The 25,161-nt window shown below is 37.8% G+C and overlaps 13 protein-coding genes across 13 annotated transcripts; 6 read left to right on the top strand and 7 right to left on the bottom strand.

Annotated features, from left to right (window-relative positions):
* Nucleotides 1–45: 45 nt before the first annotated feature.
* Nucleotides 46–699, bottom strand: RHIMIDRAFT_207694 (TAFII28-domain-containing protein; the record flags this gene model as incomplete). Its single annotated transcript, XM_023607001.1, has 3 exons — nucleotides 46–164; nucleotides 224–320; nucleotides 388–699. The coding sequence occupies 3 exons, from the start codon at nucleotides 697–699 to the stop codon at nucleotides 46–48; spliced, it is 528 nt and encodes a 175-aa protein (XP_023462371.1).
* Nucleotides 700–959: 260 nt separating this feature from the next.
* Nucleotides 960–2,903, bottom strand: RHIMIDRAFT_268176 (ras GEF). Its single transcript, XM_023612056.1, has 3 exons — nucleotides 2,823–2,903; nucleotides 2,692–2,767; nucleotides 960–2,638 (listed from the first exon to the last, which is right to left on the bottom strand). The coding sequence occupies exons 1-3, from the start codon at nucleotides 2,871–2,873 to the stop codon at nucleotides 1,032–1,034; spliced, it is 1,734 nt and encodes a 577-aa protein (XP_023462370.1). The 5' UTR covers nucleotides 2,874–2,903; the 3' UTR covers nucleotides 960–1,031.
* A 1,453-nt stretch (nucleotides 2,904–4,356) lies between these two features.
* Nucleotides 4,357–5,147, top strand: RHIMIDRAFT_71790 (uncharacterized protein). The gene is made up of 3 exons (XM_023615605.1): nucleotides 4,357–4,804; nucleotides 4,873–4,947; nucleotides 4,998–5,147. Exons 1-2 carry the CDS (start codon nucleotides 4,496–4,498, stop codon nucleotides 4,915–4,917), a joined length of 354 nt encoding a protein of 117 aa, XP_023462369.1. The 5' UTR covers nucleotides 4,357–4,495; the 3' UTR covers nucleotides 4,918–4,947; nucleotides 4,998–5,147.
* Nucleotides 5,136–6,602, bottom strand: RHIMIDRAFT_268173 (uncharacterized protein). The gene is made up of 4 exons (XM_023612055.1): nucleotides 6,377–6,602; nucleotides 5,841–6,329; nucleotides 5,442–5,787; nucleotides 5,136–5,382 (listed from the first exon to the last, which is right to left on the bottom strand). The coding sequence occupies exons 1-4, from the start codon at nucleotides 6,559–6,561 to the stop codon at nucleotides 5,143–5,145; spliced, it is 1,260 nt and encodes a 419-aa protein (XP_023462368.1). The 5' UTR covers nucleotides 6,562–6,602; the 3' UTR covers nucleotides 5,136–5,142.
* RHIMIDRAFT_180875 (uncharacterized protein) lies at nucleotides 6,581–6,799 on the bottom strand (the record flags this gene model as incomplete). Its single annotated transcript, XM_023605781.1, has 1 exon — nucleotides 6,581–6,799. A coding segment is annotated over one exon (219 nt), but the record flags the coding sequence as incomplete, so codon positions are not given.
* Nucleotides 6,800–10,593: 3,794 nt separating this feature from the next.
* RHIMIDRAFT_219452 (eukaryotic phosphomannomutase) lies at nucleotides 10,594–11,630 on the top strand. The gene is made up of 5 exons (XM_023607380.1): nucleotides 10,594–10,729; nucleotides 10,778–10,889; nucleotides 10,941–11,017; nucleotides 11,066–11,157; nucleotides 11,207–11,630. Exons 1-5 carry the CDS (start codon nucleotides 10,637–10,639, stop codon nucleotides 11,598–11,600), a joined length of 768 nt encoding a protein of 255 aa, XP_023462366.1. The 5' UTR covers nucleotides 10,594–10,636; the 3' UTR covers nucleotides 11,601–11,630.
* Nucleotides 11,631–11,741: 111 nt separating this feature from the next.
* On the top strand, nucleotides 11,742–12,932 carry RHIMIDRAFT_241418 (uncharacterized protein; the record flags this gene model as incomplete). Its single annotated transcript, XM_023609581.1, has 1 exon — nucleotides 11,742–12,932. The coding sequence occupies one exon, from the start codon at nucleotides 11,742–11,744 to the stop codon at nucleotides 12,930–12,932; it is 1,191 nt and encodes a 396-aa protein (XP_023462365.1).
* Nucleotides 12,933–13,192: 260 nt separating this feature from the next.
* RHIMIDRAFT_315954 (FAD/NAD(P)-binding domain-containing protein) lies at nucleotides 13,193–14,279 on the bottom strand (the record flags this gene model as incomplete). Its single annotated transcript, XM_023615032.1, is given in 4 exon segments — nucleotides 13,193–13,198; nucleotides 13,218–13,855; nucleotides 13,909–14,074; nucleotides 14,147–14,279. 4 exon segments carry the CDS (start codon nucleotides 14,252–14,254, stop codon nucleotides 13,193–13,195), a joined length of 918 nt encoding a protein of 305 aa, XP_023462364.1. The 5' UTR covers nucleotides 14,255–14,279.
* A 543-nt stretch (nucleotides 14,280–14,822) lies between these two features.
* Nucleotides 14,823–18,009, top strand: RHIMIDRAFT_71728 (uncharacterized protein). Its single transcript, XM_023615604.1, has 5 exons — nucleotides 14,823–15,794; nucleotides 15,852–16,340; nucleotides 16,402–16,657; nucleotides 16,706–17,562; nucleotides 17,617–18,009. The coding sequence occupies exons 1-5, from the start codon at nucleotides 15,029–15,031 to the stop codon at nucleotides 17,853–17,855; spliced, it is 2,607 nt and encodes an 868-aa protein (XP_023462363.1). The 5' UTR covers nucleotides 14,823–15,028; the 3' UTR covers nucleotides 17,856–18,009.
* On the bottom strand, nucleotides 17,955–19,323 carry RHIMIDRAFT_207727 (mevalonate kinase; the record flags this gene model as incomplete). Its single annotated transcript, XM_023607003.1, has 4 exons — nucleotides 17,955–18,127; nucleotides 18,183–18,989; nucleotides 19,038–19,188; nucleotides 19,240–19,323. The coding sequence occupies 4 exons, from the start codon at nucleotides 19,321–19,323 to the stop codon at nucleotides 17,955–17,957; spliced, it is 1,215 nt and encodes a 404-aa protein (XP_023462362.1).
* A 383-nt stretch (nucleotides 19,324–19,706) lies between these two features.
* Nucleotides 19,707–20,260, top strand: RHIMIDRAFT_268168 (ribosomal protein S1; the record flags this gene model as incomplete). The annotated part of the gene is made up of 3 exons (XM_023612054.1): nucleotides 19,707–19,793; nucleotides 19,848–19,894; nucleotides 19,954–20,260. Exons 1-3 carry the CDS (start codon nucleotides 19,779–19,781, stop codon nucleotides 20,258–20,260), a joined length of 369 nt encoding a protein of 122 aa, XP_023462361.1. The 5' UTR covers nucleotides 19,707–19,778.
* A 575-nt stretch (nucleotides 20,261–20,835) lies between these two features.
* RHIMIDRAFT_71705 (MFS general substrate transporter) lies at nucleotides 20,836–22,934 on the top strand. The gene is made up of 5 exons (XM_023615603.1): nucleotides 20,836–20,901; nucleotides 20,957–20,987; nucleotides 21,036–21,281; nucleotides 21,334–21,989; nucleotides 22,050–22,934. The coding sequence occupies exons 1-5, from the start codon at nucleotides 20,890–20,892 to the stop codon at nucleotides 22,434–22,436; spliced, it is 1,332 nt and encodes a 443-aa protein (XP_023462359.1). The 5' UTR covers nucleotides 20,836–20,889; the 3' UTR covers nucleotides 22,437–22,934.
* On the bottom strand, nucleotides 22,446–22,922 carry RHIMIDRAFT_241412 (uncharacterized protein; the record flags this gene model as incomplete). Its single annotated transcript, XM_023609580.1, has 1 exon — nucleotides 22,446–22,922. One exon carries the CDS (start codon nucleotides 22,920–22,922, stop codon nucleotides 22,446–22,448), a length of 477 nt encoding a protein of 158 aa, XP_023462360.1.
* Nucleotides 22,935–25,161: the final 2,227 nt, after the last annotated feature.

Here is a 25,161-nt window from a genome sequence, read left to right as displayed (position 1 = left end):
ATTTATTTTGGCAACCTGTTGTTTGTAATTGTCCTTATTTGTACATCAAAATTTCCTTCCCAAATTAGCAAAGCTCGACTCTTTTAAGTATCTTCTGTGTGCTTCTCGTAAGTGTTCGGGTCGGATAGGTCCCGTATCATTCCATTCTTCCATGACATCTCTCGCTAATGACACCTTTATTTAAGCTTTTGTGATTTACACAATGATAAACTTTTTTTTTTACCTTTTTCAATGATTTCACCCACATACACTTTTGCAAAACCTGCAACAACAAAGGCCATTGTTTGTGAACATTGCTGATTGAGCACTTGACTTACCAACTAGGATATGATGAGTTTTTTTTGTTTTTTTTGTTTTGGAACTATTTCCTAAAATATCTCATATTACCCTTTTGACATTTGTCCTATTTAATGCCGATCTTCTATAAGCTTCATATCTTTGAAGTTGCTCAGGTGAGAAATTCTCTAGTAAAATTTTCATGTCTTCTTTTTGTTTTTCCATTTGAGCTTGCATATGGGTATCCATATCAACAACGACTTCTTCCTTTTCATCATCTTCCACTTCTGCGTCTATGGTTGTATCCTTTTGTGTCTGCTTTTCTTCTTCTCTTGTCACACTATCTTCTCGTTCTGTTTCTACTGAACCTTGACGTGAAGGAGTGACATTGCTGCTGCTGCTTTGTCGTCGATGAGGTGGCATGCTGCTTCTTTTGATGGCTGCTGCTGCTGCTGCTGCAGTTGTCATTGGACGACCAAAGGTTTTGGGCGGTGGTGGAGGACTTGTGTCTGGTGAAAATGGTGATTTCTTTGACGGTGGCGGTGGTGACGATGCATTAAAGCTGGTCTTTCTTTTATAGGTTGGAATCATTAAAAAAGAGAGAAAAGAAAAAAGGAAATAAAATTTTATATTCAAGTACAGAACAGCCCTTAAAAAATTTATCACTTTATGCAAGTTGTATCCTGGAAAGCATATGATCATGTAGGGGGCTAAAGTCTTTGAACTAAACGACAAAGCTATATTTTTTTATTTATTTAAAATGTTGTTGTTTCCATGGTAGTCTTGGATGGCAATGACAATGAACGATGATGACTTTTCTTTGTCCCAAGGGACAACTTTCTATAATTCAAAAGACGTCCCAAGTCATCCTCATTATTATCCTCCTCTCCTTCACTCCATGTGAGATCAGGTGTAGGTGTTGTTGTTGTTGTTGATGAGGATGATGTAGTCTTTCTAAACGGCCAGAATCCAGAAAGCCCCGACCTTCTTTCTTCGGTTTCTTCGTTCCCATGAGTGGGCGAGGATCCAGAGACAGGTCGTTTGGACGGTTCACGAAGCTGACTGAGCATATCAATTGTCTTTTCCGTCACCCAGGGCCGCATAAGGACAAACTGCATAATCAATTGTTGCTCTAATCCGACCACGATTTCTTCACTCTGGTTTTCTTCACTCACCATGCATGCGGCTGCTGAGGTGGTACCCTTAGACGAGAAATGAAGCATGTTTGAAACCGGACGAAACAGGTGTTTCTTGTGTACAAATGATGGCGGAGGCTGTTGTGGGTACTCGGGCAGCCGTTGAAACCTGTCAAGTTCGTTCAGAACACCCTGAATACGCGCGTCTTGTTTATTGGTAGCAGCAACAGACATGTAGGTCAAGTCGTGAATAAAGACACCCAAGAAGGGAACCGCTGGACGATCGACACAAAACTGAGCGTGTCGACGGTACTGACAATAATTGTCTGATTCAGACATGAGGGTGCTCAGCATGTCTAATTGATTGATTTGCTTTTTGGGAATACACTCCCATGTGCGACGTAGGCGCTGTATAGGCGGTGTACCGAGAGCAGAGACGACAGCTTTCAGTGTTTGATAGTTGAATAAAGCCAGTAACTTGGAAGCCACCTTGACCCATCGGTTGAGGATCTCTGCGCGTCGACAGGCCTCTTGGGGTAATAAAATCGAGTGTTCAATCGTTCGTGTGATAAAATTGAAAAAGTCTGTGGAGGCTATGATTCGATTGTGAGGCGTGCGTGCTGAATGACACAAGAGTGCTTCCCGTGGAATGGCGCGGAATATGGCGGATTCGATCAGAGTAAGTTGGTAAGCAAATAAGCCAGGCGAAAACTCCATCATGGTCGGTATGGTCATTGCACTCATATAAAGAGAGCGGACCTTGGGAAGTATCCCGTTATCATCTTGCTGCTGTTGAAGATGACGATGCATGGCCAACAAGGGAGGTACAGGAATATTGGGTATATAGTCTCTAGTGGGAGATGGTGTAGGTATCGAAAGACTATCGGTTGTGGGTGTCTGTGCAGGAGCTAGATTGGATGGATCAACAACAGTTTGCGATAATACATCATCCATGGTAAGAAATAGAGAGCATGAATTTGCTTTTTTGGGTTGATTAAGATACTGGACAATGTCAACTGTCTCATCATCCTCTTCTTCGTCTTCTTCATCAATGACAAAATGAATCGAGTTTCCTCTTGTTCGTTTCAAGTTTTTAGTGTCGATGTGAACTGGTCGGGGTGGAACAGGTGGTTTCGGCCTATTTACAAGTATCTTTTCTAATTGGTCGATACTTTTCCTGATCAAATCAATTGAGTTTTTATATTCTGGCGGTCTATTTACAATATCTAACAATTGAAATAAACTTAGATCAAAGCAAGATAAGCTATAGTAGAATTACATTGACGTAAGAACTTTGTTTGATGTAATTGTTGAGTGGATAATTCGACAATAGAAAGAAAAGCAATAAACGCATCCTGAATCATAGGGCTTAGTGGTTATTTGGCTTCTCATTTTTATCTAGGTTATTACCTCTGTCTTTCCTTCTGTTAATAATTGTGTTGCATTGGTGAATTCATTCATTATCTATTTACAGCATATATATATATACACACACACAACAAGTAAAAGAGGAAAAAAAAAAAGAATGTGATTTATGTAGGCTGCATTTTATATTGTAGAAATAGACTAGTGTGACTATCGCGGCTAGAATTTACCGCACTTAAAAGTGATAAAGCCCTGAAGTGTTACTCTTAATGGTCAAATCCCAATTAACAATAAAAAGAGAGAGAGTATTGACTATAACACAATAAGGACAATCATTGAAAGATGATATTGTGTATTCGATTTTGATCATCAATTTCAGTTGCTAAAAATAACACTATGCATATGGTCGTCATAACTAGACTTGCTTTTTTTTTATAGGTCAGCAGAAGAATATAGATAGCATCTCTCTTTTTTTTATTTGCAACAGTAAAAAAGTATCATTAGAATTCACTGTGTTGGCTTATTGCTGTGTAATCAGGTACATACAAGGTACTATAATATAGTCTGAGCATATCATACTATCTCTTGTTATTCAAATAAGTAGATGTCGAAGCAAACAGATTCACTCAAAAGGTGTATCGTTATGAAAGATGTATAAGCAATTGGAAATAATCAAAGTGATAGAGTACCTTTTTTTATGCATCTACATCAAATTTCACAGAGAGAATGATTCACATTCTGATTGGCTAAAATTTCTGTATAAAAAATAATGTTTATTTCTTTGACCTTCTTTCTCTTTCTCAATTCTATAGAAATGTCTGTAAACGAAAATAAAAAGGCCCTTGTGTTTTCCATTTTGGAATTCTTGCAAAAGTCATGTGAGGATGGTACGATTAACAAAGATGACACCGAGGGTATTGAAGGTAATGTAGTATAAAGAGGAAATGTGGCCCCCTTTTTCTTACATAATGATACTTAGTTGCTATGCAATGTATTGGTGAAGCCTTTGGTGTAGATGCTTCTAATGAAGAACAACAAAAGCGTTACTCTACAAAGCCTGCTAATTTGCTTTCTATTTTTGATGTCTACTTGAACACTAAATCAAAAACATCAGCTACCAAGGTAAGATTTGTTCGCGGCAAGGCAACATTTTTCTAACCTTTACCCTTCTTTAATGCCAGGCAGCTGGCTCTACCAGTGCTGCTAATGCTGCTGCTAGTGCTCCTGTCGAAGGTAAGTTGTTCTTTTTGTATTGTATAAAACGAAAATGATTAACCTTGACAGCGTAGATGTATGTATAAATAACGTGCGTGCGCGCGTGACGACAAATAAGAAATATGTAAAATAACCCTACTTATAACTTAGAAAACCACAGTGAGTGAAGAAGATAAGAAGGAAGCAGAAATGAAGAAAGTGATGGGTAATCGCAAGGTTGCTGAACGCAACTATCCAGAAGCCATCAAACTCTATTCTGAGGCCATCGCCCTTAACCCTCATAACGCTGTCTTTTATGCTAACCGGTAGGTTTGACACACGTTGAGAATAGTAAAATAATATACTTACTCTTTTTAAACTAGTGCTGCCGCATACAGTCAACAAGGAGACCATGAAAAGGCTGTTGAAGATGCCAAAAAGGCTTTGGACATTGATCCCAAGTATAGCAAAGCATACAGCCGCATGGGGTAAAAGAAAACAACGAGTATTTAACCATTTCACTGATGATTTATGTGGTTAGTCATGCTTACTTTTGCTTGAACAAATTCAATGATGCTGTTGACGCTTATAAAAAGGGATTAGAACTTGATCCTGAAAATGCCACATTGAAGAACTCATTAGCTACTGCTACTGCCAAAGCAAATGCTTCTAGTGTAGAGCGTTCTGCCGAGCCATCTCCAGCTGGTGGTTTACCCAACCTGGGTGCAGGTGGTATGCCTGACTTGGGATCTTTATTGAACAACCCTGCTTTGATGAACATGGCACAACAAATGATGCAGTCTGGTGCTCTTGAAGGCTTAATGAATAACCCTGCTGTTGCTAGAATGTATGTAGAAAGGAAAAAGTAAAATGAATGTTGTGTTGATATTATTGATATTAGGGCTCAACAAATGATGAGTGGTGGAGCACCTCCAAACTTGAATGAAATGATGAATAACCCAGAAATGATGAGAATGTGAGTATGATTACTTAGTTACTCGATTGAGATTAATGTATGGTTTATAGGGCGCGTGAGGCTATGAATGGCATGAATAATAACAACAACAACAATAACAATAATAACAATGGAAATTAAAAAGAGAATTTACAAGTGTATTTAAAATGAACAATAAATTACAAGCAAAAAAACAACAACTTTTTTTTTTTTTTTTTAATCTTCTTCGTCAGTTTCATTCAACCATTCAATAAACTTTTCACTCTTTTTTTCCAAAACGCTACCCTTTTCAAGTGTATTATACCATCTTATGAACACGTCTTCTTCTACCATTTCACAATCATACCAATGTGATAATGCTGTCACTGTCTTATTGACCATCGCTGGCTTACGATGATTCACAAACTGTTCCCAGGTCTTGAGTAGTAACAGTTGATCTGCTTCACTCTTGACAAACTATAACATGACCAGATTAGTGCTTACTTATCTTTAGTTTCTTTCTTTCTTTTTCTTACCGTCTTAAAGAGGTGTTCTCTTGATTTTAAAATTGACAAAATATTGGATGTTTCGGGCACGTCTTCTAATAAACTAACAAGGAGAATGAACAATAACTGTTTCTTTGACAAGTTGTTCCTCATCTCAATCCTAGTCACTTCCTTGGTATCTTCCATAAGAGTTCCTCTTATGTTTGCATTATTGATCGGCTTCAAGAAGAATTTCTTCAATTCCATAATAATAGACTCTATCTGGCTTATTTTATTAGGCGATGCTGGCTTGCCTTGTAAAGTACCATTTGAAGCCATTGGGGTTATGCTTGTAGGTAGAGGGCTATCAGCAGCAGAAGCAGTAACAGCAGATTGACTATATTTTTATAGTAAGTTTCCTTTTTCTTGATTAACGTGACTCTTTTTTACCTTTCAAGTTCTTCTTGCTCTTCCTTGGACAGCTTTACCACTTTCATCCATGACTTTTCATCACTCGCAGCAGGCATAGGCGCTGACTTCTTGTTAACCTTGGGTGTTCGACATTGATGTTCTGTGAATGTCGGACGTCGAAGCTCTTCTACAGATGCCTTTAGCATTGTATCATCCTCTTGCTTGGTAGGTCTAGCATTTCTCCAATTGGAATGACGCACATCTTCTTCAGAAGAAGAGGTTCTCAAATGACTAAGTCGTTCAGCTGTTGCAGATACCGGATCTATTGGTGCTACGCTCTTGGCTCGCCATCCACCTTCTCTATCTGGTTCTGGTTTATTGCTATTCCTCCATGATCCATCTCGGTCTGATTCAACTGGTTTGCCTCTCCAAATGCCTTCTCTATTTGATTCCGGTCTCTGTCTTCGAGGTGAATCTCGTTCAGGGCTGTTCTGAGATGTATCGGCCTTGCTCCTCCAATGATACTCACTTGTGACATTTAGATTACGTTAATCAGCTTTTTTTTTATCATTTACCTTGATCGATTAGATGGCTCGACACCCTTTTGTCTACCATTGTTGTTACCATTTCTCCAATTTGGCTCATGTTCTGTATCTACACTCTCTTCACGTCGCTCCATAGGCTTAATAGGCCGTTCTTTTAACTCTGCCTCTCCATGTGCTATATATAGAAAATGAGTATTAGCAACAATATAAGACATGAAAAACAAATATCATACCAAAATGACACTTGGGACCGTACTGACAAAATCTTTCTCTCATAAACTTTTCGCACAGTTTGGTCTTGAATAGCTGATTGTTTTCAGCAGGTGATTCTTCTTTAGCAGCTTGACCTTCTGGCTTACCACGCAACTCGCCTATACCATGAGCAAAATGGCATTTGGGGCCATAAGGACAACTTCCTTCTGTTTCGTATCGTTCGCATAATCGTGTCTTGTAAAGAGGATTATTTTCTGCAGCTGAGGAAGTGGAATGATGATTACCAAAAGACTGTGGTGACGATGGTTGTTGTTGTTGTTGTTGTTGTTGGGGTCTTGTTGAGTTTTGCTCCGTTTGCTGCGCTCGTTGTTGTAATTGCTGCGGCTGTGGCGATTGAGGTTGTTGTTGTTGTTGTTGCTGTTGTTGTTCTGCAGGTAATGCTCGATTATCCTGTCTCTTTCTTTGTGGACGAAGTTGTTTGGCTTCAATAAAAGTTTGAGCATGCTTAAATGCGTCTTGCATGCTTTTGAAAATCACTTTGTCTGCTGCTGCTGCTTGATTAAACCATTGCATATGAACACCTTGTGCATTCGGTAATAGGCGAGTATGGTGGTCTACTAACTGCGCCAAATGATATTTTACTCTCTTTGCTCTAGTTTATAAAAAAAAAGTTATATAAATTACATTTAGCTTTATAAAGATGAACTTACTTCGTGCCTGAAAGGTATCGAAGTTCAATAGCAAATCCTTCTTCAATACGAAGTTCAGTGGGCCTTAGACCTGTTGCTTCAAATGTTTCTCTAAGAGAGCATCTAATTGATTATTTAGTTTAAAATAAACATTATATTGTCTCTTTTTTTTTTTTTTTTACTTTATGGTGTCTTCATTTCCAATAACTTGTCCTTTTGGACAAAACCAATGTTTTTTATTAGTAAATGTATCATTTAATAGTAAATATTCTATATTATTGTGTCTTTGTATGCGATAAATAATTAGTCCTGCGTATAAATTGTTTTGTGAAGGCTTGTCCATAGAAGTTGATTACTACTTTTTTAACCTTTCACTCTTAAAAAGATTTTTTTGGTCTCCCAATGTCCTTTTTTGAAGTTAAAACACAGACAGAGTTAAAATGGGGTGTCCAAAGTGGTACGGTTGTACACTTCTTCGAGGAATTTTCGTACACTAAAAGAAAAAGCTGTACACCTTATTTCGTACAGTGGTGTTTACAATGGCTTTTCATCCAAACAGTCTTGAAACTTTAACTCAGAATATTAGCAGAAACCTTATAAATCGCTAATGTAAATATTATTACACATCTCACCAATTCTTGATGTCAATGTTTCTTCCTTTAAAAGCTTCTCTCTTTTGAGTTTACTCTTGCATACCGACCAAAATTGGTTCAATAGGATTGAATTCCGGAGAATATGGTGGGAGATAAATTCAACCATAATCTCTTTGTTCAATATATTTCTGAATATCCTGATGAATATGAATAGGAGCACTATCCATGACGACATAGTGCCCTTTAAATTGCTCATGCAAATCAAGTACATCCAAGGTTGTAGCCACAAAGCTAAAGTAATGACCAGTGACAGTACTACCTTTACCTTTACTGGCAGCTGGCGCAGCAGCTCCTCCGGCTTTTCTTAGAAGGTTTGGCTCTCTTTGGGCGTCTTACACTTATATTGACAATACTATAGGAAGCGATGGCACCAAGAGTTCTAATATTGTTAGCTCTTGTTTTCGGGACAGCTACAATGGCTCGCTCGCCTTTTTTGGCCCAAGCTATGGAGTGGTTCATATTTATATTAAAACTAGTTCGTCTATGAAGATACGGTTACTCATGTAGTCCATGTCTGTTTGCTTCCACCAGCGCCGAACCCGTTCTTTTCTCTCCTTGATCTTCTCCGGGCTATTTTTTTCAACTGAATGGAAGTAGGCACATTTTACGTTGATACACTCCTTCTTAAAATCGTAAAACAAAGTCTTGGAAACTTTAGGGTCCCAAATTGGGAAGTAAGACTTTCCATCATTTGATCGGAGACTAGAGAAGGGTTTTCATCAATCAACTCAATAGATGATTCTGATGCTCTTCATTTAAAATAGCTAGTCTGCCTCTCGGTCTACCACTTCCTTCTTTTCTTGTAAAAATATTATCACCATCTTCGAATTTCTTCTTCCATCCTTGAACTGCTGATTGTGGTACCATAAGTTCCGCAGCAGCCTTATGTAAACTCAAACCCTTCTCGTACAAGTAGAAAAAAAACTTCTTATAGCTACGATATTCTCTTGATGCTACACAGTATCCCAGTGCTTGTCGATCAGCTATCTCCTCTTCTGGCTTTTCAGTTTTTATCCTTATCGTTTTTTCAGATAGGAAAAAACGACGATAAGCAACAGGCATGAAAATAGACAGATAGACGGACACAGAGACCTGGGGTTAAAAATCGACATGGAAATAAACAGAGAAACTGAAATGGCCATGTTGCCGAGACGAAGACTAAGGATGTGGTTATAGGCTTTCTAGCCGTGTTTTGTTCTCAGTAATATAAAAATAAATAAAAAATTCTTCTAATTGTTTTCTTTACATCTTCATTGTATTTTAATTATATTTATATTGCCAGTTTGATCAACAAAGAACCAAGGCCGTTCAAGAGTAATTATGATAAGTTCGTATTTTATATCAAAGGATATCTCACCGGACAGTCTTAGGTTAGGCAGACACTTTAGGTAGTATGCAGTTGTAAAGTGACACCACATGTAGTGTCCCAAGGAAACACCTGTAACAAGTGACACCACATGTAGTGTCCCAAGGAAACACCTGTAACATTAGCCTTCTCGTGGATTTCCTCGTGCGCGTAGTGTTTACCGAAATTATCGGTTGATAAATACTAGAAAAGAAACAAGTAAGCTACTATTACTAGAAAAAAGTAGCGCGTCATTACATTAATTTTAAAACTTTTTACTACTCTCTCACTCGGTTGTGCTGTTTATGAGGCTTATTCCAATAGCCTTATCTCTACCGATATTGCTTTGCTCTTTATCAGTAACGTGTCGCCAGTAGTCAAGTGTTGTGGTCAAATAAATAGCCTAATTGAAAAAGCGAGGCTCAGTTTATTAAACGAGTCTTTGAGCAAATTACCCTAAATTTATTCATCTTCATATTGACCGTCCACTTATGAAGGGCGTCATCTTCGTGTTTATTTGCAACTGCATTCACCGCTGAAATGTAATCTTCCTCAGCAGCTTACTTCATAGCAAATGAGTACGATCCTTCACGAAAAAAAATTGGCGAGTCCATTCTGTTCTTTATATTTTTTTAGAGCCACGTCTTCGCTTCCCTGTACGTTCATTATTAGCTTTTCTGTCTCCTAACTATCCAAACGCTGGCAAATTTACACTGTTGAAGCTTTTGCTTTGTTTCGTGTTTTCATTTTGAAAGATATTTATATTTTGAGAAATACTCCATGCATCAGAAAATACACCAGAAGTTAGCCTAATTCTACGGGCACTACCTCTACCCATTACATATGATGCCTTTCAACAAAACCTTTGAATGCGTAGCGTCAAACTAAACACGACTTTATAAAATCACCATCTTGGTTTGTTTCTTTTCAAGAAGAAGAGATAAAGCAAATGTTGTTATTTCTTTATTTGTTCTAATTTTATGTTGTCAATTGGTCAAAAAAGACCACTATGATAGTTTCGTATTTACATATCGGTTGATTTGATCTGTTTTGTGTAACTAAGCCATAAGTGGATCTCAAGTAGTCAAACATGATCATAGCGTACACATGCTTTACAGTTTCTATCTTCAAAAGCGTACAATGAAAAAGATCAAGATTTATGATTCCCACTTAAAGAAAAATATGTTTCGAATAGCATTCACTTTATTGACACGTTGAAGACAACTTGGCAAAAAAGAGGATCTACACGCAGATATTTTTCATTGGCCGTTGAGATTTAATTAATACGTGAGGAATTTTGTTTTTTATTAAACTCAAAAAACAGCGACGATTCTATTTAAATAAGTGCCTTTTCACTATTTTAGACTTTTTTTTTTCACTTTTAAATTAAATGATGGCTATTGACTCTGGTTTCTTGGATCGTGAACATCCTGATACAATTGTTCTTTTTGATGTCGATGGTACATTGACGCCTGCACGTAATGTAAGTTATAATCAAAGTTAATATCTTTTCATATTGAACTTTTTATAGTTTATCTCTCAAGAAATGAAGGATTGTTTGGCAAATCTACGAAAGAAGGTTGCTATTGGATTCGTAGGTGGATCTGATATCAGTAAACAATATGAACAACTTGGAAGCACCAGTAATGTATACAATTGATCACTTGTCACTTTATGTTTATTTATTATAATAGTCTTGGAAGATTTTGATTTCTGTTTTGCTGAAAATGGTCTTACTGCTTATCGTTTAGGAAAACAGCTGGCATCTCAGGTAAGATTTACATGTGTTGCATTTTTCTAAATACTTACATGTCTGCAGAGTTTTATTCAATGGATTGGTGATGAAGAATATAACAAGTTGGTCAACTTCATCTTGCGTTATATTGCTGATTTGGATATTCCCAAAAAGAGGTACGTTTATCATGTTTCAAAAAGAAGTGTTTATTAATATGATCTAAAGAGGTACATTTATTGAATTTCGTAACGGAATGATCAATGTGTCACCTATCGGACGTAACTGCTCAAGAGAAGAACGTAATGAATTTGAAAAGTACGATCTTTCAATCCGCATTCGAGAAAAATTCGTTGAAGCACTCAAAAAGGAATTCTCACATCTTTCATTGACTTATTCTATTGGAGGACAAATCTCTTTTGATGTATTCCCCACAGGATGGGATAAAACTTACTGTTTGCGTCATCTTAAAGCCGATGGTTTCAAAAACATTCACTTCTTTGGTGATAAGACATTTGAAGGTGGTAACGATTATGAAATTTATACTCATCCCGAAGTCATTGGCCATAGCGTAAAGTGTCCTGAAGACACAATGCGTATCTTGTCTGAATTATTTCCTTAATAAAATGCTTATTGTTGTTATTGTCCGGAACTCCCACTTTCTTCTTTTCCGAGAAATGATATAAATGGTAGTTTGTACTTTTTTCCCCAAAAAAATCTATATAAGTACCTCTCTTTCTTTCCCTTTCTCTTTTTATAAAATATGGTCAAAGGATATGCATCCTCAGTTTATAGTCTCAAAAGCACAAGAAGTGCAAAGAGCGGTAAATCCTTTCTTTCCTTATCAGAATCATCCACAGATTCTTTATGGAGAAATATTAAAAATTGGATTCCTTCTTACAGCAGAAAAAAGAAGAGCGATAATGATTCGATAAGCACATCATCTTTTACTTCAATCAATCGGTTGAAAAGGTTATTTAACAATAAACAGATATCCCCTCGTGCAAGCTTTGACATGGAAGTCTCTACAGAAGATTCAATATTAGAAACAAGTTCGACTTTAAACTCAACTGGACCTGTTGGCATCCTGATTAATAGAGAAAAAGATTCAGAAGAAGCGATAAAAGAAAGAAGAGAAAGAAGAAGACGTAAAAGAAGAGAAAATATGCTAAAACACTATCACACAGTGGATCACGAATGTTCCTCTTCGTCTTCTGACACTTTACTGACGCCACAAAATGAAGTTTCCTTTCAGATGAATGACCCAAGAATCATGTTTTTAGAACCAAGTCCAGTACCAAGGTTTCGTAATGTAGCGCCTCCACCTCCACCTTCACCGCCTTATATGAACATAATCATTGACGAAGAGTTGAGTAATAATAATAATGATATCATTAGCATCATTCAACCCTTTGAGGATGACTCAACACCTACTATCCTGACGCCCAAGAGTATTATCAATCAAACCAAACAGAGCTCAAACGAGTATTCGACGGATGAACATGAACGACGTATTTCATTACTTATCGAATCACTCAAATTGAATCAAAACAAAAAGAAATACAAGCTTTATTTCCATGAGCCTTATTTTAGAGGGCAAACACTAAGACTATCACTTGAAAACACAATACCAGAAGACCACATTATCCTATTCAAATTTTTGACAACCAACACAAATAATAAAGTGGAAAGGTACTTTGTTAGGCCGAGCGCAGGCAAAATAGTCGACTCAAGTGAGACAGATATCATGATCTTTTTAAATCAAATTCCACCTCAACAAACAAAGGATACCCTCATGATCCGCTGGGCTGTTGTTCAAAGAAATACTGAAATAGAGGCATGGCTAAACAAGCTGCCCGAGTCAACAAGAAGAAGATGGATTGATATGTTGGATGAGCAATGGCCAAACCAAGTGACAATAAAACTAACAAAAATAAAGGTTGAATTTGTTTAATGTTTAACACAACACATGTTGTGCACTGTTGTATAAATAAAGTGTTTCGTTCATCAACACTTCAATACTGCTTCCTCCCTGCACACTCACTTTCTCGATAAGATATTTTAGCCATGCTGCAATCCTGCTTCCTTTGTTTTTGTTGAAGGGCCATCCAGTAAATTGGATGATGCCAGAGATTGTGCCGACACTGTAATGAGGCCCCATGGATATAAACATGGCCGGACTGGCACTATGATACGGAGCCATCTCTTGTCCGCTCAACACTCTTGATAGATTACGTACACAGTGCATGGCCTGCATATGAGCTGTATAATATAGTTTAGGTTCTCCGATGTTATTGATGTCTCCTATCGCAAACACATTATCCGTTCCTCTCACATTCAATGTCCTTTCCACATGGATATATCCTTTTTCATCTAACCAGTCTGCATGTGACTCTTTAAGGAACTCTGAATTAGGCTTCACACCGATACAGTTATAGACCAAGTCTGCTTTGATCTGCCTATGCGTCTTATCTGTTTCATATATATCATCTGCTTTTTTCTCTGCCTTTTCATTCATGATCAACACAATGTTTCCTCGATGCTCCAAAATACGCTGTGCATGTTTGCCTAGGTTCGCTGGTGCGCTGGACAACACTTGCTCGCCGCTGTTGATCAACGTAATGGCCTTTTGTGGCGATCGGTACGATATTTCTCCGACTACCTCTACTCCAACGGGACCTCCTCCGATACACAAGATGCTATCTGCGGCCAAGTACGCCTGTCTTTGTTCCTTCAAGTAAGCTAATCGTGTTTCAAGAGTAAGAGTATGCGTGATGTCATTTGTTTTCCATGGGTCAGCGTAGCTTGATCCAGTACAGATCGCCACATAATCGTAATCAATACGTATAACCTCATCTTCTCTTGCCGCAACAAGTACTGATGAACTGATGTATTAGAAAAAAATAGAGAGACAGCCCCCTCATACGTACCTTGGTTATCCTTTAGGTCCTGAACACTTCCAAGCACAAACTTCACATTCATCTTTTTCAAGATAGTCTCATAATCAAAGGTGATATTCATAAAGTGTTTATGAAATGCCTCGTCAGTCTCTTCATACAAAACTGAACATAGTGCTGGTGTATATTCAAAAAATGCCTAATATACTACAATAAGCTCATGATATTTATTTCTTTTTTTTTTTTTTTTTTTTTTTTTTTTTTTTTTTACTTTATTATCCACAAGAACGACGTCCATATCAGAAATCTTTGATCGTCTTAACCTTACTGCGATCATAAATCCAGCTGCACCGCCTCCTAATATAACTAGTTTTTTCATTTTATATGTACAAGAGGAAAAAAAGAGAGAGAAAAGTCTTTTGCGCGACACAATCTAAAATGTGTAGCCAATGAATTTACTTGTTTCTTAAAGAGAGCATGAAAATCAACAATGAAGGTTCCATTTTTTTTATTATAAAACACTATAGCCTTTATGTGGTGTATTCACAGGGGCTTGGAACTTTTGGTTATTTCTTACTAGATTTCTCACTGATAGATCAAACAATGCATTCGATAAGAAATATATATACTTGCTAAAAGACCTATGTGCTGGGCTTAAATGAATAGAAGAGATACAAGCGTCCCTTCTCCGCTAATGAATTTCTGTTGCACTACAATTTTATGATCATTTTCCCCTTCTTTTCTTCTTCTTCTTCTTTTTCTCTCTTTCTCTCTAAAAAATAATGCGTAAAAGTACAACAAAAGGTTCAAATAAAAAAACAGTATGGAAAGGGATTCAAAAGAAAACATCAGAAGCAACCATCAAAAAGTCTCAAGATACTGATCAATCATCAACCAAGGTAATTATTTCATATAGGATCAGGATGTGTATAATAACTTCTTTCAATAGACAGATACCATCAGATCAAGGTCTTCTTCAATAACTAGCATAGATGATTTTGAAGACGCTGTGCAAGATGATATAGACGATGAAGATGACGAAGATGATGATTATTTTCAAGACGAAAAGGCATCAAATGAACCAGAGAAACCCATAGAGACAGAACAAAAGCAAGAAAAAGAGCAAGAGCAAGAGCAACAGCAGCCATCAGAGATGTCTTTTATTTTACCTGCTTTGCAAAACCATGGATACGTATCTGATGAAGAAGATGATGATGATGTATCTCTAAAGGATCCTAATGAGCCAGTAGAGGAGTTACCACAGCTCGATGAAATCAAGTTGGAACAAGAAGAAAAGGCAAAAGATGAGAAAGAAGAAGAAAAGACAAAAGATGACGAAGAAAAGGCAAAAGATGAACAAGAGGAAAAAGTAAAAGAAATCGAACAACTTGAAATCGCATCTACTCCCATAGAACTCAAGTCAGGTTCTACTGAAAAGCCTGCTACGTATGAACCTATCCCGGTTGAGAAGCCTAAGGTGGAGCAAAAGAAGATAGAAATTGATGTAGTAGAAGAAAAGCATGATGTTCACACACCAGAGTTGGTTCCTGAACACAATACGTCCAAAAATGATGTACAAGAAAAATCTACTGCTATTGAAAAAATTACAGACAGCGACGAACAAGACACCTCTGTTTCTCATACAAGTGGTGAGCAGCCTAACCACTTGGCTAGTATTCTTCCAGCTGTTGAAGAATCTCTCAAGAATATGTCATCTTCAACTACTGTGAAGAAATCCGTGGAAGAAGAGCTGCCATCAGAGGAGAGAGAACGAGCAAGTCGAAGCAGGGAGTTTGAGTACTCTATTGAGGATCCTATTGATTTAGACATGTTTAGAGATAATGTTATTGCTATTCAGTCGGTTGATCCCAAGGATATACCCATCAACGACCTTAAGCCTCGTCAACAGGAAGAGGCAGGTAATGTATATGTTTATTTAAATTCAAACAAGTACTTATTTCTCTTTTGGACGATAGATCAACCTATTAGAGATGGAATGAAATATTTGTTTGATAACCGGTTTATGAAAGCTAAAGCTATATTTCAAACAAAGGCAAGTATTGATCCTCTCTATGCACTCGGGCTGGGAGCAATGGCCTTTATCAAGGCTATTATGACATACCACGAAAACGATAAAGAAACCGCCATGACTGCACTAGCTACAGCTTATACCATCGCTAAGGCGCAGATTGATAATACATCCTTCAAGAAGCCATTCAAGGATACTGTCACTCAATATTTTACCTCTTTATTATCATCCAACAGCACCGGATTACCTACGAACCCACCCGTATCCACCATGCCCAACAGTAGCGGCGGTATTGCCGATCCGAATTCCTTTATGCCCAATGGATTACTCAGAGCTCATGTCATCAAGGCTGAATGTTGTTTATTGATGGGTATTCTTCAGATGACTCAAGAAAGTGTTGTCGGTTACTTGAAATGTGGATTAAATATAAGACGAGGTTCGTTTTTGATAGGGATGAAATGTGATATACTTTGGCTCATCATGACGGTTTTCATTAGCATATCATAGTTATAGCATTGTATGGCAAGAATATAAGCGCATGGGCCAAGAATATACGAAATATATGGATCGTGATACTGTTTCCGCCATTCAGTTTGGTATTGGCTCGGTGCATCTCATCTTGTCTTCCTTACCACCCAAGATCTTGAAGATCTTTTCTCTTTTAGGATGGAAGAGCGATAAGCAGCTGGGATTCGCTTTATTGAAGCTCTGTTTAGAAGGTCGAGGCATTCGTGCTCCTTTAGCCTCTTTGACGTAAGAATTTATAATGCAACAAAATCATATAATAACACTATTTATTAGGTTACTTGCTTACTATTCTGTTCTGACATCATTTACTCCTCAGCTGTATACAAAAGAGATGATGAATCCTGCCATCGAATGTCTCTTGGACGCTCAATCAAACCATCCCAACTCTTGCTTCTTCCTCTTTTTTGCTGCTCGTATCGCCAGAGTCGCCAAGAACTTGCCACTATCAACCCAATCATTCACATTTGCAGCAGAATCAAGTAAGGGCGAATGGACCGAAGTAGCAATGAAGCAGTTATCCGATTATGAGATTGGGTTCAACTTAGCACTAGAATTAAACTGGAAGGCAGCCGCTGAATACTTTGATCAACTCAGCCAGGAAAAGTATTGGTCTCCGGCCTTCTCCAAATACTTTGTAGGCGCCTGCTACGAGATGCTGGGTCAAAGAACCGAGGCGATTCTAGCATTTGCTCAAGTGACAGAATTCGCCAAGGATAACGGCAAAAAGACATACATTGACTCTTATGTGGACAAAAAAGTCGAGTTCTTTCAAAAGAGTGGATATCAAGATATGGACTTCAGCTTGCCCGGTTTGGAAATATTCCTTGTCCTGAATGCCTTTGAATATATGGATAAGGAATTATTGGAGTCATGTCTTGAAAAGGTACAACACACGCTTGAACTGATTTATGAACGTGAAAAGATCGAGTACAACATTCGTCTTCGTGAACTGGTCCCTGCTGCAGCACCACCAGACTATTATGACCAACGATCTGTGTTGTTATTAACCAAGGCATCCATCTTGAACTCACTCGGTCGTCATAGCGAAACGATTGCTCATCTCAATTGGATACTGGATCATAAGGACTGTATCAAACACGAGACTTGGGTTGTGCCATTTGCATATTGGGGTAAAATGTTGACTTTCGTATATAGATTGTGTTTTGCTTAACTTTTATATATAGAATCAGGCATCACTGCTTGGGGATTAGGTAATTACACAAAGAGTCGTAAGCTATGGCAACTGGCTATGACTTGTACAAAATACGATTTTGAATACCGTATGGCGGTTCGTTTGAGTTTGGCGCTTAGTAAATGTGATGAAATGGGTATTACTCATATTGATGATAAAGAATTGAAAGGGACAAGTACAAATAGCCGAAAGCGTATGCCCGTCCTAAGTAATACCCCTCAAGTGGCTTAAATAATATACATCATACGCCTAAAGTATCTCTTTTAATTATTCTAAAGAGTCCCATTGCATTAAAATAAACAGTGATCACTAATCATGGATATACATGCATTATAAATACTTTTCTAGCTCACTACGACTGGCATTGAGAAGCCAAAATTCGTTTTCGTTACCAGAGAGAATGGTAGCATTAGCACCTGAGCCGCCTACAGAGGTCTGATAGCAATCAAATCCTTCATTCTTCAAGTTTGACATGACCTTATCAACCACTTCTTGACTTGTTTCTAAACATAAAATGTTTAATATTTTCAATATTCATTCAGCATGAGTATTGCTTACCATTAGGGATAAAGGTAACTGCACAGCCTCCTCCTCCTGCACCAGTTAGTTTCGTCTTCAAGTTTGATTCTTCAGTAATCGACTTGACTTTCTCCAAGCTAGGGTGACTCACACCAAGAGCAACAAGGAGAGCATGGTTCAACACCACAAGATCTTCCAATTCCTTCATCAATTCATCTTCTGTCATCTCTCCCAATGCCAATCGCTTGAACGCGTCTCGGCAGCGAATCGAGATACCGTCCATTGCGTCCAAGATAGGATTGATGATGGTACCATACTTTTCTTTTCTATCACGAGCAAAGGCGACAAGGGCACTTGTTGATCTAGGCACTTTAGTATTTGTCAGGAGCAGTCTCAACGATTGAAATCCTTCTAGAGTAGCAAACCCTTCGCCACGCACAAACGTCTTTGCACCCCCGTAGGTCGATACCGCATTGTCAACACCACTTGGGTTGCCGTGGATGACCTGTTCTGCTCTAAACGCATACGAGTTGATCATGTCAACGTACTGGTCGCACTTGGCGGATTGTCTGAAATCGACAGGTATCAAATCGTTGAGTATAAGTAATGCGGTGGTGATGGCGACGGAGTAACTGGCAGAACTTCCGAGACCAGCGCCAACAGGTAAGAAGGATCGAATGGAGATGGTGAAACCACGGTCGATGCGGCCTCCCTTAGTTTGCATAATATTCAATAGATATAAAAAGGCCATCAATGCAGACTTTTGTGCATTGTTTTCATGGACGTTGCATAGAGTCTCCATTTGTTGTGCAAGCGTAGCTGGCATGGCACTAGGATGAAGGGTATCTACAGATGGGCGTTAGTCTTTTATTTTCTTCTCTCTTGTGTGCGTACCTGAATCAGGGTAATCTACTCCCAAGGGTAACTCTTCAAGCTTCCATACTCGTTCGACTCCAATATCAGGTAAATTGATTCTTATGGTATTATCGTCAGTGTGTTCAAGATAAAGGTATGAGCGAAGACCGAGAGATGCAGCTACTGCTGTCTTTAAAGAGAGAGGATGAGATTGCGGTTTTTTTTTCCCCCTTTGTTATACCTTTTGATAGACAACTGAGTGTTCTCCAAACAAGATAACTTTGCCAGGTGAAGAAATAAGGATACGTTTGTTCAAGGTGACCATGGTTAATAAAGAAGAAAAAAGTTTGATTTGCTGCCAAGTAAAAAAAAAAAAAAGGGGGACACCAATTACGCAGTTTGAAAACGCGTTGGTTTTGCATCGTTACTTTGTAATTTTACTTTTATAGTAAATATGGACTATAGTAGTAGCAGTAATGGTTGTGAGAAAAGTTTTGTACTTTGATATGTAACTTTCCTTAAAGTGGCCAATTGCAATCCATACTTTATTCATTGATACATGTCATAAGTCAATACAATGACAATTACACTCATTGTAAAGCATGATAGATCCATCTATACACTGATACTCTCTCTCTTCCAAAAGACAGAGAAATCATTTAAAGGCTACAAACAGGTTCAAGCCCCGCCAAAAATAATTTTGTGACTTCCTGGATGAAGAGTAAAATTTTTTGTCTGGCGCCCAAGCCCTTGTTTCCTTCTTTCTCTTTTATAGTAAAAATGTCTGCTGCTGCTGTATGTATAACTTGAAAAAAAATAGAGACAATGATATTGACTTGACCACTGTAGGCTAAGTCTGCTACCAAGCCCGGTTTGGAAGAACAAGTTGAAGCCAAGTAAGTAGAGAGCGAGATGCGTCGAGAGTTGCGGATGAGCTGACATATATATTCTATAGGATCCACCGCATCCGTATCACCTTGTCTTCTCGTAACGTCAAGAACCTTGAAAAGGTTGCCAGCGACCTCATTCAACGTGCCAAGGACAAGCAGCTCAAGGTCAAGGGTCCCGTTCGTCTCCCCACCAAGGTCCTTCGCATCACCACCCGTAAGTCTCCTTGTGGTAACGGTTCCGAAACCTTTGACAAGTTCGAGATGAAGATCCACAAGCGTTTGATCGACTTGCACTCTCCCTCTGAAATCGTCAAGCAAATCACCTCCATCTCCATTGAACCCGGAGTTGAAGTTGAAGTCACCATTGCTTAAGTGCAAAAAACACTGCTTGAATAAATTGTAATTTCTCTCTCGAATCGTTTGTTTTTTCATTGATCAAGGGAAAGGATTTTGATGACGGGTGGCTTAGCTAGGAGAAGGAGTACACTTTAGGACAGAATCATAGTTACACAATGCTCTATTTAAGAAAAAGAGAGAGACAAGAACGAATAAGCCACGGTCACAAAGGGAGAGAGACTATTTTGTACAGTTTGAGTAACAGTGTGCCTATTGGCGCTGTTTAACATACTAGTTGCTTTAACTAAATTTGCAGAAATTAATGTTTAATTTTTCCTTCTTTTCTTTTATTTCCTTATTGATACCCTTTTTCATTATTAAACATACAAAACAATGGTTGATTTGATATACAACAATTCAGAAAGCGTAGAATCATGTCAAGATAAAACAAAAGAACAAGTGCTGGATGGTTTATTATCAAAAGTTGGATATGGCATATTTCATAAAAAGCTACTGGTAATAACACACATTCTCTTCTTGTGTCTTGCTAAAAGGCTACATCTTTTATAGATATTATGTGGATTAGGCTGGCTTGCTGATAATGTAAGAATATATATATAATTTTAATGCGCAGTATACCAAAAGTTGACTATAAATATAAATAGATGTGGCTGCAGGTAAAGGACAACAACTTTCTTATTGTTTATCATTTATCAACTAATATTCATAAAGACAATTGCTATCGTCTTACCTCGTGTTCAAGGTAAGTTGGAGCATACATGCATATGCCTATACTTACCGAGTTTGATAGAACATTATTCAATTTCAGATAATCTCATTGGAATACTATCCAGCTCCTTGTTTGCTGGCATGACTTTCGGTGCCTTCTTTTGGGGGACTTATTCTGATGCAAAAGGCAGAAGAGTACCTTACACCATGACACTCTTGATTACATCTGTGTTTGGAACGCTTTCAAGTTTTACCTTCAACTTTTTCACACTATGTCTCTGTTTATTCTTCCTTGGCTTTGGTGTTGGAGGAAATATGCCTACGGATGGTAAGATCAGAACGGCCCTAGATATAAATATAGGATCTTACTCCCGTTTTAGGCGCGCTCTATTTAGAATTCTTACCCAAAGAGTATCATTATTTGCTGACATTCATGTCTGTCTTCTTTTCACTTGGTGCGGTATTGGCATCTGTCTTTGGTTACGTGATTTTGCCGTGTGAAGGGCCATGTGATGATAATCGCTGGAGGATGATGCTCTTTGTCATTGCCATGATGACATTCTTTATGCTTGCCATTCGCACCTTCTTACTCAAGCTGCCAGAGACTCCCAAGTTTCTGATGAACCAGGGTAAAACAAACGAGACGATCATTGTGTTACAGGATATCGCAAGGATGAATGGCGGTCATGTTCATATCGATAAGGATGATCTATCTGCATCAGTGGCATGTGAAGGCTATGAGGAGCTGCATGATACGACTGATGAAGTCAGCCCGATGCTGCTTGAGGCACAGGATGAGGCTGACAAACAAGAGAAAAGCACACAGGCGTTGAAGGAACTGTTGGGACCAAAATGGAGAAAGACGACGCTGCTTATATGGTTGATTTGGACATTTACGTCAGTAGCTTATACCATGTTTAACGTGTTTCTGCCCAAGTTTTTGGAGACAGTGCAAAGTGAAGAAGCAAAGCCAACCTTGGCAGAGGTCTATTGGGATTATTTAATTTATTCCTTAGCTGGAATGCCTGGCTCTGTGGTAAGTAAAATGATAGACATGTATATACAGACTAATATAAATGCATATATGTAAATATAGATTGCGTCGTATCTTGTAGAGACATCATTTGGCAGAAAAGGAACCATGGCCATATCTGCTATAGGATCATCCTTGTCCCTGCTTGTTTTCTCAGTGTTCAAGGCTCGTCTGGTAATGGTCCTATCCTCTTCATCTGTATCCTTTCTTGCTACGCTATTATATGCAGTTATTTATGGATATACTCCTGAAGTGTTCAACACATCTGTAAGAGGAACCGCAGTTGGCACTGCATCGGCGCTTGGAAGAGTAGCTGGCATCATTAGTCCTCTACTTGCTGGGCTCTTATTTATCGTCAACACGTCTCTACCGCTTTATGTGAGCGTCGGTGGTTATTTAATTGTTGGTGTCTGTATACTCATGCTTCCCTTTGAAACAAGAAGAAAATAAACCTCTTTATTATTTATTGATTTTACGCTGTATCCAACCCCATGTCTGCAGTCTTCTTACAACAGTAGGTGTGATGGCAGCCGTCAGAGAGAGCCGAAAGGGTAGTAAAATTGTTTTATGAATGCCATAGGCAATAACAAAAAGTGTGGTAAAAGAAGGCTTTTCGTCAGATAGATGTGATGCGTCTGTAGGTGTGTGTTTAAGGCCCACCCAGTTCTTCATTTTCCCAATTACATAGTTTTCTGCTTCCTTGACTTGTTGAGCTCCTTTTACACTAATGACTGCCATGGTTGCTGCCAAGTCAATAGCACCCAGTGTCAAATAAACTCCTATGCCTGCATAGCCATACTTTTTCATGAAAGACTTTGTTTTTGCAGTTTTAGATTGTTGCTGTTGCTGTTGCTGTTGTAGTGAAGGATATGAAGTAAATAGACTACGTCTTGGCTGGTATAATAACACATGTCTGTGAGCAAAGAATCTGTTCATGACAAAAGGTATGAAAGAACATGAGCGACATACTATTTAGTTGCCAAATTTAAATTAAGCAAAAACACGCATTGACCAATCAGATACCTTCTTTTGCTGAATGATGCTCCTTTTTGAGCAGAACAGCTCTTCTTTTGTTGAGATGAATATTTATATAAAGAAAAGGACAAAGAGACAAGAGTAACTTTTTATATGCAATAAAATAAGAAGAAATGATAAAATATACATTTGAAGCACGTTATATATAGTCTTTGAATTTCTTTAAGGTTTGGTATCCATACTTATATTTAAGTACATAGGGAATAGCAATCAAGTCAAGAATGGCGGTTACACCAGCTTAGAAGATATAAGCTTAAAAGAATATGAAAAGAAAAGTTAAAGTAATTCGTTTCAATCGAAAAATGGAAAAAGAACCAAAAGAAATAAGCAATAAACATCCTCCGCATGCTTTTTATTCCTCTAACTTCAGTAATTTTTCATAAAGCTGGAGCTGTCTTTGCTTCTTCTTCAGCTCCTTCTCCAACTCCTGTATTTCTCCTTCAAGAGAACTACTCTTTCTCTTCAGAAAGATTTTATCTTCTGTTTGTTTCTTAGGTTGTCTGTTATCCTAGACAATTCAAAAGATTGATCGTTACGTTAATTTCTAATTTCTATTATTATATCCGATATAAATTACTTGCATTTTCGAAGGACGGCTTCACTTTTTCATGCCCAAGCCGTTAGGCAAGACAAGACTTTTTCTGTGACTATCACAGGAAAAAAAAGTAGCGTCCCTTTTGTCCTTAAAGTGGACATATGTGATTTTGTCAAATTCCAAATGTAGAAGATGAAATGCATTTTATCCTGTTATGCCCCAAAAAATTTGAAGTGTGGGTTCGAGTTTGGCATCATTTCTTTGGTGCATTGGCTTTAACAGTAAATACTATGGAGCAAGCAATATTTCATTTACGTTTTCCTCCTCAAAAACTTTCTGCTTTCTCTAATGAAAGTATTGTCGGTTGCGCCTTTTGGTGCATCTGGCGTGCACACTGGATGTTTATTTTCAATGGACATCCTTTTATCCCATCCAAGGTTTTTCGGGCTATCATAGGTTGCCTGGAATCCTTCAAGCATTAATTTTATATTTGTTAATTTTCTCTAGTAGTTCTGTCTTTCAATAGTCCACCACTGATTTCAAGTGGCTATTTTATTTATTTAAAAAAGTAAACCTTGGCTAAAAACGCCCCTACAAAAAAATTAAAGTAGACATATGTGAACCTACAATAAAATTACAATTTCAGTTATTGCTTGATCATATAGTTTATCTCATATATTTTTACCCTTGCTCTAGTGTTTTCTTCATAGTATGCGTTGATTTATAATCAGTGTTTTCCTTCACTATTTTTTCAACTTCTTCAGAGAGGTCTTTTAAAAGCTTGCCTTCAATAAAGACATGTTGTCGAAATCGACAACAACAAGACATGAGGATATATGGTTTGCTATTTGCATAATGTACGGCGTAAGTAATTCGATTTGTACAACAAACAGCATATTTATCGCCTTTACTTTATAAATACATCACCTTAATGTTACTTAAAAGAAAAACAAGAAAGGCTGACCACAAAATGTGCTATATTTATATGACGTGTCATGCTCAATTCTCATTGACCGTGATAAATTCATACAATAATCATGTAATGATGAGCTCTCTTTAACGCTATAGGAAACTTTTAGACCAAATCTAACGATTTCCATGAAAAATCTAAAGGCTTCTTCTCAAATCTAAGCATTTCTACACAGATATAACCATTTCTTAATATTTAAGAGCTTTGAAAAGTAGAAATGGCAATGTCTCAGTTTTTAAGATAATATGAACAATAAACTGTACGAATTCTTTTGCGTATATTATAAAGAAACAGCAAACGAAGGAAGTCATAAAGCTAAAAAGCTTTTCATTACTCTAGTGAATTTCCTTATTACTTAGGCTTAAAGGTAGGATTAGAAATGTGCTCTATACTTTTAAATTAATTTTGGAATGTTTTTTTACTTTATCCAGACTCATAATAATGAATATAATGAAGATGCCATATCTTTGAATAACGCGCCCAAAACAGACAACAAGGACGTTAATGACATGATTGACACTAATAGTGTAGACGAAGAGATAAGCTTTAAGACAGATTGGGATCAATATGAATCAGACAATGTACCCATTTACGAGGAGTCTCTTGTGGAAGACGAACAGACTGATGAGCCAAAA

Source organism: Rhizopus microsporus (assembly GCF_002708625.1).
Source record: "Rhizopus microsporus ATCC 52813 unplaced genomic scaffold scaffold_22, whole genome shotgun sequence".
Lineage (NCBI taxonomy): Eukaryota > Fungi > Mucoromycota > Mucoromycetes > Mucorales > Rhizopodaceae > Rhizopus > Rhizopus microsporus.
This window is presented reverse-complemented; position numbering and strand designations above follow the sequence as displayed.